The 11,538-nt window shown below is 46.8% G+C and overlaps 1 protein-coding gene across 1 annotated transcript; it reads left to right on the top strand.

The window, feature by feature from the left end:
- Positions 1 to 335: 335 nt before the first annotated feature.
- On the top strand, positions 336 to 11,296 carry LOC126540080 (uncharacterized). Its single transcript, XM_050186879.3, has 3 exons — positions 336 to 764; positions 5,638 to 5,763; positions 10,243 to 11,296. The coding sequence occupies exons 1-3, from the start codon at positions 342 to 344 to the stop codon at positions 10,504 to 10,506; spliced, it is 813 nt and encodes a 270-aa protein (XP_050042836.2). The 5' UTR covers positions 336 to 341; the 3' UTR covers positions 10,507 to 11,296.
- The last annotated feature ends 242 nt before the right edge of the window (positions 11,297 to 11,538 follow it).

Raw genomic sequence — 11,538 nt, 5'->3', positions numbered from 1 at the left:
GCCAATATTTGTCTGCATAATATAGGCTTCATGAATTATCTAGTACCCTCAGAAAACCGTTAAAACTAACATATAACGTTTTCGGGCGCTTCTATAGTCACATTAATAGCTTCGCTGTAAAGCGGACAACTGATCCGGGAGTTTGTCAAGGTACAGCGGCACCTCCAAGGGCTTCTAGCATGCCATAGAACAAGCAAACCAGCAAGCCAGCACAAAAGCTAAGCAAACAGGCAAGAAGTGGCAGCGAACATCATCACCAGATCTGCCCCGTTCGAGGCAGCGCGCGCATTCCTCGAGCACAAAAGAAAAAGACAGGCTAGCGCAGGGACGTCGCATTCGGGATGCCGCCTCCTACGCAGCAGCTAAAGGACGTCGCCGCCGCACAGGCCTCCAAGCCACCAGCAGGCGCGAATGCTGCGGCTGCCGTGGCGCAGGCCGCACCAGTGGGCCCAGCCGCACCAGTGGGCCCAACCACTTCAGTAGAACAGCCGCGCCCTGCCGGCGCGAGAAGGGCTCCGCCTCGACAAGAATTCATACGGTCGAATCCAAAGGCCGTGCTCTTCGGTACTGTGCCGAGTGGCGAGCAAGACGAGGTAGTGGCGAAACACTCGACCAGTCGGACCAGCGCCTTGAAGGACACAACTGAAATCGCAACTGGCGTGTGGGATGCGGAAATCGGCGCCCCTCTGTCTCCCAGCCAGGAACGCAAGCGTCACCACGGCGTCCGGAGGCCTGCGGAGTTGCCCATACTCCGTCTTCCTAAGGTCAGTTGCTGAAGCAGGGATTAGTTTCGGTAGCGGGGCGCTAATCTAGGGCGGCCCCTGGCGCACACTTCTCTTTAGCTCGCGTGCATCGCAGAGAGATTGTATTCACAAGTACGCGCGAGCGTTTATTGACGTTGCACCCCTCTTCACGATTCGGAAAGCGCTTTTTTCCACTACCCCATTGTGAATCCGGCGCATGTGAGTGAAGTCTAGCTTTCGAAAGTCGCGCAGTTTCGGATTTTATTGGTGCAGCACATGCGGCAATGATGTTTGATGCTCCTTTAATGATATGACGTATATCTCATAGCTTAGTAAGTTGTTGCTCATTCAGCACTGGAGTGAGACCGAGATAACCTTGTTGATAGAAGACAAAGCACAGCTTTTTAACCGTCGATAGCGAGAAGCGGGGAGCAAATGCGGTGAAATTTTATTCTAATATGTTGAACGACTTATATAGCAGGCCTAACACCGATTCTCGATGAGACAGAAAGTTTACCGATTGTCATTGTCTTTGCTGTTCAAACCTACATAATTTCCTTCGAACACAAGAGTTCCTGCCCTTGGCGAAGCCCTCTAAATTGTGTGCAGCGCGCCAAATACACAGTGTGTTGGCTCATGAGGTGTGGTTTTCTCTAATAGCTGTTGATCTTCTGTGCTTAGAAAGATGACAATTGGCACATATGAAGTGTTAATGTTTGAGATCCAGAGCTGCGTGTATTGTGCGAGGTTGGGGAGAAGTGAAACGAGGTTCAGGAAACCGAAATGAGCTGTAATCAAGGACCAGACGGAAACATTCTCGCGAGAACTGCTTGTTCCTTCCGGCTTATTTATTGCCTAAGTGGATGCGCAACGGTCCATTTCGGTATTTTTCTGTATACAAGCGCTCAATACAACCTGTGCTTGTGGGTTGGTTGATTTTCCACAAGAGCACGTGCTCTCGATTGTTTCGTCAGCTACTATGGCGCGAGACATTATATTGCACCTCCATCTCTCGAAAAGAAAAAAAAAATCTCATCCACTCGCCAGTAAGCAAGTAGCTACAAAGAAAACCATGATGGTTTCTCAGAAGAAGAAAAAACTTCGCAGTTGAAGAAACATTCCTCCTCGTTCGGGACGAATTTTTTATGCAACTGCGAAGCTACCTTTCATACAAACCCTTGTGGCTTTTTCTTTGTATTTTCGTGCTACAGTCATGTGAATAACACTCTATCTTTCACCAACTTTCCTCCATATTGTGCGCCCCCGCAGGAATGATTTAACCTCTCCACTTCTTGCTTTGTCATCAGATTTCCTTCACAAGCTCCAATTATTCCCTTCGTTCGTACCCTAGCAGTGCGAAAATGCACGACAGCTATGTTTTTGTCACATTTATAGTCTAGATATAGTGAGCGTACCTTTTTTTTAGCCTGCAAGTACATGAGCTTGGTAAAGCGAGAAAGAGCAGGCTACAGGGATTTACAAACACCTCACGCTGGCCCGCCCTTCCGTAGATAAAAAAATCAGTGCCCTTTCACTCTGTGACCAGTGAAGCTGTGCATGTGGGCCCTTTAATGGCGAACTGCACATCCGCCGCGGCCCAGCCTGGCATCGCACCATCTTCGGGATCGGTCCACGTATGGGAAGTTTCCTATCTACACAGGCACACATTCACACACACGCACACGTCTTCGTCTTATTATTAATTATACATTAATAATTTCATTGAGTAGCAATAATTTAAATTGTAATAGTAATTGATCTCATTATTAATAATTAAATATGACGACGACGATCGCGGAGCAGTGGCACGAGCACATTCGCGCGGTAGCGCAGAGGTGCGCCAACGAGCCACCTGTGGAAGAAGAAGACAATGCTGGAGCCAATACTGATGATGATAGTTTTGTGTTAACACACGGACGCGATCCTGGGGAAAGTGTCGTTTAACAGTGTTGCTATAAAAAAAAAATGAAATGGGAGATGACAATGATGATGAAAGACATTTTCATAAACAGATAGAGCCGGCGATCTCGTGTATGCCGCCCTCGGGTGGGTGGCTTTCTTCGTGCGGGATGGCACCATTCTCTGCTGCCCGCTTTGCTCGGTCTATCAGTCGTCGCTGGTCGTCGGGGTCAGCGCTGATCAGCAGCTCCTGCCACTCCTTTTCTATCGGCGCTCTATTCGCTGGCGCTTCCGCGAGACCGTTGCATTTCCATACCATGCGATGGAGGGCACGGTTATTGCACAGAACTGACAGTTGTATTCGTGTAGTATCGGATGTTTCCTTTGCAATAAAGTGGTGTATGGGAGCGCATTTGTTTGCAGTCTTCGTTGGGGAGGCTGTTAGGCCTGCTGAATGCTATGCGTGGGGTGAAGTGGTGGGTATTTTTTCAGTCTAATGTGTAATATTCTTGGATGCCCCTGTGTCGTTTTGGGACTGGGGCCAGAATACGATCGGTTCTCGCCATTACCTGGTTGGTATGACCTCGGACTGCATTATTAGCCGCTATATTCGCCGCAACGAAATAATTGAAAATACAGTATTGGCAATAATTATGTACCTTCCCATAAAAGATAAACGATACAGCAGCACCAGTACATGCTTAAACAAATACGTCAGTAGGCAACAATGTACACAGTGCATGCAATGAAAAAGATATGTGATACACAGCATTCATAATTTGTGAACAATTTCTTTAGATTTGAACATTACAAAAGCTCGCTTATTGGTGACAGTCCGATAGTGTCTTTGCACCAGGGTTACATAGATGGGCAGGCAGACCTCCCACTGCAAAGTATAAGACCAGTTGGCTAATAAACAAGAAGTAACTTATCAACATTTTAATTTCTGCGCTGAAGTCATACCTTTCGGGGTCAATTGCTTTCTATCAAGTGAAAATTTTATATTTTATACATCGTAGCGACAAAAAAATACCAATATTTGTTAATATTTTGGCTTTGAATGGGAGATTTTTAACGTAAACTGCCATCAACTAAATGTTTTAAAAACAGGGTAGCTTCTTTAGATTTCTGAATTCACTATCATAACGGCATACATTATGACTACCCATTATCTAAAACCGTTTTCCTGCTGCGGGAGGTTTGGTAAGAAATTTGGAAGAAGGCTCCAAAGATACCGCACAAGATTCTAAACTCAGCAACCTTACAAAATATCAGGAAAAGCCATCTTTACCTGCGGCACAGGGTCGGCGGATAATGTAGTTGTATTGCTGACGCTGGTATTTTTCTTGAAGGCAATGCTTGTTTTTCTCGAGGTCGAATGCATCCTCTAAAGCATTGCGATTCCTGCATAAATCATTCTACCCGAAATGGTTCAAGAACAGTAGTCAAGTTTACCACACTGTAGCGCCATTCATCTTTAGTAAACCTTTTCTAGTGCGCTTATGCGCCAAGGTACTACTTCCTCATGATAATATGGATCGTAGCTACCAAATCACGCTGTGGGAAAGAACAACTCTCGCTTGGACATGCGTATCCGGTTTGAGAAATGTTGAGGCTGGCCAAAAAATTTCCTTGCAGAAGGCTGCCCTTTGCTGCCAGCTCTGCCACCTGGCGACCCAGCAACGACGCGTCGTTCACATCATACGGTGCACCACCGGCGTTAAGCTTGCAGCAAGACGCACGATTTGCTGATATTAAGCTAGACTGTTAGCGATATTCTAAACGAGAATTTTTTATGCACAAGCGTCCCGTAGAAATATCAAGGTCGATCCAGATATGTCGCAAAGCTTCACGCGAAGAGCGGTTGAGAACAAATTTGTCACTAAAATCAGCAAGGGCGAGTATTTGAGCAGCGATTGAAGGGCGACGATGTGAGGAGGGAAGAAACATTGGAAAAGAAAACGTTTTTTATTTAATACGATAGGCAGTTTGATTTATTCAGCGAAAATTAAATTCATAATCTGTGTTTTACTTTATCCTTACTAATAAATAGCATTTTTTTTTCAGTGGCCACCATAAGAACGGCGCTATCATTTGCGCTGCAATGCAGCTCTCGAACTGTGCAGAAAGGCACACTCGTAAAGTTCATGTGTTGCAATACACCCCTCTCACTCGATGTGTTATTTTGCTTGTCGACGTTTGAATTTGATGGCGTGTGCAGTTTGATCGTTGCTTCATCAGTTCATTCAGTAGTAATCATTTACGAATGCCAGATAATTGCTTACTTAGCTGTTTTCGTGCGGCAGCGCTGGGCGACTGGCTTGGCTTTCGACGATTGGACCAGCACTATCCACACCCAAACCTTTCGTCGGCCTCCGAAGAACGTATGTTCTTTGCACGGCTGCAATTTCTACACCCTTGCGGCTGGCATTTTTCTGCATCGCATTCCGCGCCGAAAGCTCCAAACTCCCATCAAGTCGAATGGCGGGGCATTTGAATATACAGCTCTAATGGCTGGCCAACAATCAAGTTTCGTGGCTTTGCGAACAAAATGACGCCACTTCTGTTTTTAATGGAAACGGGGTCACAATATTTTTTTTTTTCTGCCAGGAGTGTTCGATCGTCACACAGACGGTGCTAAGCAACATGAACCGCCGCTAAACCGCGATGTTTTGAACGTATGGGTTCCTGTGGAAGCTACACTACCAGTTATATTTTACCTTGGAAATCTTACCAAGCATGTTGACATAGAAGAACCACGCGCTTCAACTTTGCTGCGTGAGCTCTAAATTCGGTATATTTATGTTAGACTATAGTCGTTTCTTCTTACTCATCTAATTTACTAATGTAGTGTGTGGCGCATGCGTATGCGTGAATCCAAATCACTGTACATGCGCGATTCCGCTTTCTTAAACAAGCAGGGCTTAATAACTTCAAATGGGGTTGAATCAATACGGCGCGCATTAAGTCTACATTGTCGCCTCTTTGCCTGCAGTTCATGCTATTGTGGGCTCCCATGAAAATCATTGGACTTCTGCGACCACAACCCACACGTGCCCGCCACGCTCCTACGCTGCGTCAGCTGCTGCGCGAAGTGCAGCACCAAGAACAGGAAGCTTTGGTAAGTAGCGCCTTCGGCAGCTCTAAGAATTCTTGTCCACAAGGATTACGTGCTTTATGAAAAACTAACCGATTGCAACTAGCCACTTCCAATTTCTCTCTTGACCCGATATTGTGTTACGGGTCATTTCATTGCGATAGCAATTATACGGACACTGCAGGCCCATTTTGCCCATCGCCATTGCCGTGAGGTTTCGTTAAAGTTCAAGGGCGATCAAATCGTCGCCGAGCGCCGTATTCTGTGTGTTCCTGTTAAACGTGCGAGGGTGAGCCGGCGATCGTGTCTCAATCTCGCGCACGCAAGCGACAAAGGATGGATGTTACGAGCGTCCCCTTTGGAACGCGGTGATGGGTTGCGCCACCAAGGTCTTCCTATTGTCTAATGTCCTGCCTATGTTTAAAAAAATGAAAAATAAAAGATTTGGAGGACGCTTAAGCTTCGCCTTTAAGAGTGGAATGCGATAGCATTAAAAGATCCTGACTGCTTCTCACGCTTCACGGCAACTGCAGCGTGTGTAACCGTAATGTTTACCTGGAAACGCTCTCGTCGAACGATATGCACGTTGGCAGGCTTTCTGGTAGAATCGCGGCCTCTTGCGTGGGCCGCGATGAGGTGGAGGCGAGCGCCTTCTGGAAGTGTTTGAACGAAGCGGACGCGCCGCTCCGTGGACTCCGAGATATACACGCGCCGGCGCGCGCGAATGGCGAACCCCGTCGCCAGTCTATGAATGGTAGAAACGCCGGAAAAGGGGTTTCAGTTTTCATGTAACAGAATTTTATTTTCTCGTAAATTAAAATTACAATCCGAAAACTATCATGTCTGTAGGTTGTGTGAAAGTCGTACTTAACGACTTTTCTACGTATTTTAGCTTGAGACACAAAATCAGTTCAGTAACTTCCTTGTGACACATGGAGGGCGTGTGTATGGGTGGTTCAAATATCCTTTAGCCGAAACAACCTCTGACGCTGGACGCCCACACCTGATCTTCTGCGACACGGGCACCTTAACGCAATCGCGTTCAAAAACAAAACCCACGATGAATTTCCACAACCAATGTTTCTGAACTCCTATTGTGAACTTTGTTCATGTATGCCTCAGTTTGTCGTTTCGCTACTTTTCTTCCAAGCGCGGAGGAAGCGCGCCGTCTACCGTCGAGCGCAAGGTTCCGGGGCGATACGGGGGGGGGGGGGGGGGGGGTTGCGTTCTACTCCGGGCGGCCCGGGTGGCCGCACCCGCCCGTCTGGGTCTCTGTATCTTGAACACCATCTACGACGAGGACAGAGTCGCCCGTACGCTCTGTTTTGGTGGCTTAGATTGCGTTGTTGCAAGACGCAGCACGAAGGTCAATTTGCTTGCTGCTGCTGTTGTACTTCCTCACTCCAGCGCTTTGAAAGCGAGTGTCCACAGTTATCGCGTGAGATGAGTTCGTAACTGCCTGTGCGCTAGTGACAATGCTTGTTAATTTGTTTAGTAAGTGATTGTTTACAAGCTTATACGGCCGATAAATCTATTATCCTTACTTCGTCTAGATGTATACCAGTTTGCTATCCCAATCTATGTTTCGGCTTTTGGCGATACTGCGACTTTTTTTTATTATTCTTCCAACGAAACTGTTGACAAATCCGTTCGCGCCATCGATACGTTACTTAATCCATCTTCATGTCCCTACTCCAAAGAAATAAAACAAAAAGGGCCCGTAACTTAAGGCGCATTGCAAATAAGGGTGAGAACTTTCATCGCTGACGTATCAGAAAGAACATCTTTCAGACTTCAGTTGGTATTCGCACTTTTTAATAAGAGCAAAAACACACTTGTAAAAACTAATATTTCGCTGATGGTTGGTGCGTTACAGCGTTAATATATGCACATGAGTACCCGAAAATCGGACAGTTTCATTAGGATTTCTCGAAGATTCACAGTAATGTTGGATTCTTGCCAGTGCTAGTAAATGCCATGGATAACAACGTTACCCTCAAGGCTGTACGAACATCTTTTTTACTGTACATGACAGAGAGCTTAAGGCACAGCAGCGATGAGAAAACCGTTGTTGAAAACTGCGCACTAATTCTGACCATTTGGTTTTTCTCAGTTTTCTGCCTTTTGTTTTTGTGTTGTTATGCTTCCTTGCCACGAGAAGTCACCGTCAGAGAGTTCATCTATATCCATCACTGTAATTTAAGGTTCATGGTCTTATCTACGGCACAAACCAGCACCCGTAAGGGCGCAAATGTTCTGACTTCGTAGCTTTGTTGAGTTATGTTTCTACATTAGGCCGACAACAAGCTGGCCAGGCACGTACGCAGGATTTTTTTCGGGGGGGGGGGGGGGGGAGGGGCCCAACCGAAGGTAACTCTTCTATGCAAATGAGGGAGAGGGTACTTTTACTAGTACAAATGTGAATAATGCCCACCATTCGCCATAAAGACGCATAAACCTGCAAAAGAGAATAGAAATAACGTGTATCCCACAGGTACGCCTGTGAGAGACACCTCTTCTTTACTTGGCAAACAAAGAACCACATCAAATGGACTGGTACATGAAAGATGCGCAGGAAGAACCTTGCCAAGAACAAGTTAACCAGAAAAAGTGCAAAACAAAGATTTCTAGTAGCGTCCTGTGAATGATCTCTGGAAGAATTATAGCGAAATGTATATTTGCGGAACAACCACAGTTCTTTTGGATCCCTCCTTTACTGCTCTACCAAATGCCAAAACCGACTCGTGTTGTTATTTGGGAAGTTGCGTAACGATGCCTGGTCACCAGTCCCGTACAGCCGAGTAGAGCGCCGGACGCTCCTGTTCTAGACGTACTGCGCCCACCACGGAAGGTTACAAAAATAGCCTCATTAGCACAGCAGGGAAGTGGCTACGTCAGCGGCTCGAATGATAAATGTAGAAGAGTCATTCAAACCACACGGAATTATTCTCCACTTCCGGCAGCGTTTTCTCTACTTCCTTTTTAAATAAAAAGATGTTGATCCATAAATATTTGCACAAACAATTTTCGCTTTTCATCCCTGTTTGGCTGCTGCCTTAGCTTTCTTCCTTAGTAGATCGCTTAATTTCTCATCTCCTTGCGACTCTTGTTTCTTGTTGCCAATTTTTCACGAAAAGTGCTGTACAATTAGGGAAAACAAGAGGAGGTATGGGGGGTGACAGTCATATTACTTATGGGTTGAACGGTTATTCCAGGGTCTGATGATCGACGCTGTTTCACAATATACTATTTTCTACCTTATCTAACCCATATCGCGGATTTATGGTTCTAAGGATCTGCCAGCGTCGCGGAGAGCCATTACTCGAGGAAATAATGAATCAAAACGAAAAGTTAAACACAACTGGCGTTTTCTCCGGCCGCAACTCGTTCCATGAGCATACACACAAGCTCAGTATGAACCGAGTTTCTTTCTTGGTCCCTGGATCAGTATAGACAAAGAAGGTTGGACTAACGAAGCAACAGCGATGCGCGTGATCGTTGAATAAATGGTGACATAAAATTGGGTTGGGCATTATAAATAAAATAAAATGTTATATTTAAAACAATAAACTACGCCCTACCTGCTGCAATAGATGTGGACATAAGGGTTGTGTTGGGCAATAAAAATTAATAAAAGTAAAATAATTAAAATAGGAAGCTAAGCCCGGCCTGCAGCTGAATTCATCGTGAGTTAATCGCGCAGGCACCGAATCGATGAGAAAACTGGCCTCCACACCCCAGGAAATGCCGATAACTACCGCCATCCAAAAGAAGTGAAAAACATGACAACCATTCGACTCTGTGAAGACGGAATGGAATCGAAAGCTGACGACAGTCAAAGCTCTCAAACGAAAAGCAAAGTGTCTCACCTCCGTTGTGGGTCGGCCTGAAGATAGTGTTACATCGGGCCAATCCGCGGCGGAGGTGAAGCAGGCGTTAAGCATGTGCACCCCCCCCCCCCCCCACCTATACGTGGGCCGCTCCCGAAGATAGTGAAACATCGGGCCGACCCTGGGCGGAGGTGAAGCAGACGTTAAGCACTACCCATACGTGGGCCCATCCCGAAGATTCCGAAGCGCGCGTTATAGGTCCCCGAGTCCACAGGCGTACGCGCCATTGATCTTGGACCGCTTTCGCACGATCACCAGCATCGGCCCACATTATGATTTTTTCTGTTAAAGGACGCCGAAAGAAACTACGGAAGTTATTCATACACTGCTTTCGCTTTAAAAGGCAGCAGAATGTTGACCGCCAAGTAGATTGATTTGTCGGCATTTTATTAATGTGTGTGAGAAGTGGTGGCGTGGGCGGATGGGGGGGGGGGGGGGGGGTATGTCACTTAACTTCGGGGGGGGGGGGGGGACCGGGGCCCCCCGGGCCCCCCTTGGGTACGTGCCTGAAGCTAGCCCAAATGTCCTTTTAAGAGTTTTATTTGTCAATAATGCCCCGAATAGGAAACGTCTTTCTTTATTCTGCGCCGAACCTCTGCCTTTGCGCGTGCAGAACCGTTACACCAAAGAGCGTCAGCGCCAAGTAACCGTGGTGTTGGTCATCGCTGTGCTCTTTCTCTACTTCGTGGGAGTCGTCAGCGCCTACTTCTACTACGAGCTCACAGACCAGACGCCGGCCGTGCCGGGAAAGAGGCGGGTGCCCCTTCACCTGCTGAGAAGCACCATCAATGGATCTGCAACATCGTCGCCACAAGAGGCCCAGTGGCGCTCGGTCAAGCGTGCGGCTCGGGAGTTCTTTCGAAAGCACCTGATCTAGAAAGTGGTGGACAAAGCCTCCAAGCTTGCATGCAAACAGACGTCGTACCGTTACTACGGTGCATTTCTTATCAATGATAACTTCCCCAATGCGCTTCCCCTTTTTTGTGTGTGTATGTGTTGCAACGACTGCGTTCATTTAGATAACTTGTCATTGGCATTATTGTCATTCTTTGCTCGCGTTGCCTGCCACCTTCGCTGCCTCTCTCGATCACGCACTGAGGGGGCGTACCGAGTGAGCGGCACACTGTTTAGAAACATGGCTGAGGCCCTGTTACCGGTTCAGATAACAAGACTTTCTTAGTGAACGTGTGATGATGAAGGTAGTATTGCCACCGTCCCCATTTTGTCAGCAGTTCAATCAATGCTGAATTGCAGACCCATGTGGGCATGCACCCTCACCTATATGGGCGGCAGCATGGCTCCCGACATGATGTTTGGAGTGAACGTTTCCTCACGTTCGAACTAGATTTTGTCATTGAGCTCACGCAGTAGGTCCCACCAAGTGACTATGACGAAAGGCACACACCTGATCCGCTTATAGCGCCATGAGCAGGAGAAAATATCTGTGCCCCCAAGCAATGACGTATTCAATTTTAACTCGTATACGTTTAGTTTAGACGAAGTTCTCCAGTGATATCGATTTACCCTGTCATCATACAAAATATTGCTTTAGAGGACGCTTCTTTTAATGTACATGTCACTTTCCTCACATATTAGCGGAACAATTTACTATTTTATGGGTGATTTCAAACTGTTTATTCCATTGCATTGCCAATGCTGATAAAAAAGTACCGACACAAAAGTTTTGTGCTCCACTTTGTTAGCTTTTTTGGGCAGCTGTCGGCTCTAGTTACGGTACGAAGCTACGTTGACTCGAGAATACCGCACATTATTATTGCAGTGCCTTTTACCCAACTCGTTTATAACGCTCGCCAAGCGCACCGCAGCTTCGGACGTGGAACAGGAGTCTGACCACGTAATCGAAACAGGGTGTTGCGGTCACCGGGTGCCACTAACAGCATACGTTTCC

Source organism: Dermacentor andersoni, chromosome 2, assembly GCF_023375885.2.
Source record: "Dermacentor andersoni chromosome 2, qqDerAnde1_hic_scaffold, whole genome shotgun sequence".
In the NCBI taxonomy this organism is placed as follows: Eukaryota; Metazoa; Arthropoda; class Arachnida; order Ixodida; family Ixodidae; genus Dermacentor; species Dermacentor andersoni.
Note: the sequence above shows the minus strand (reverse complement) of the source record. Positions and strands in the feature narration are given on the sequence as shown.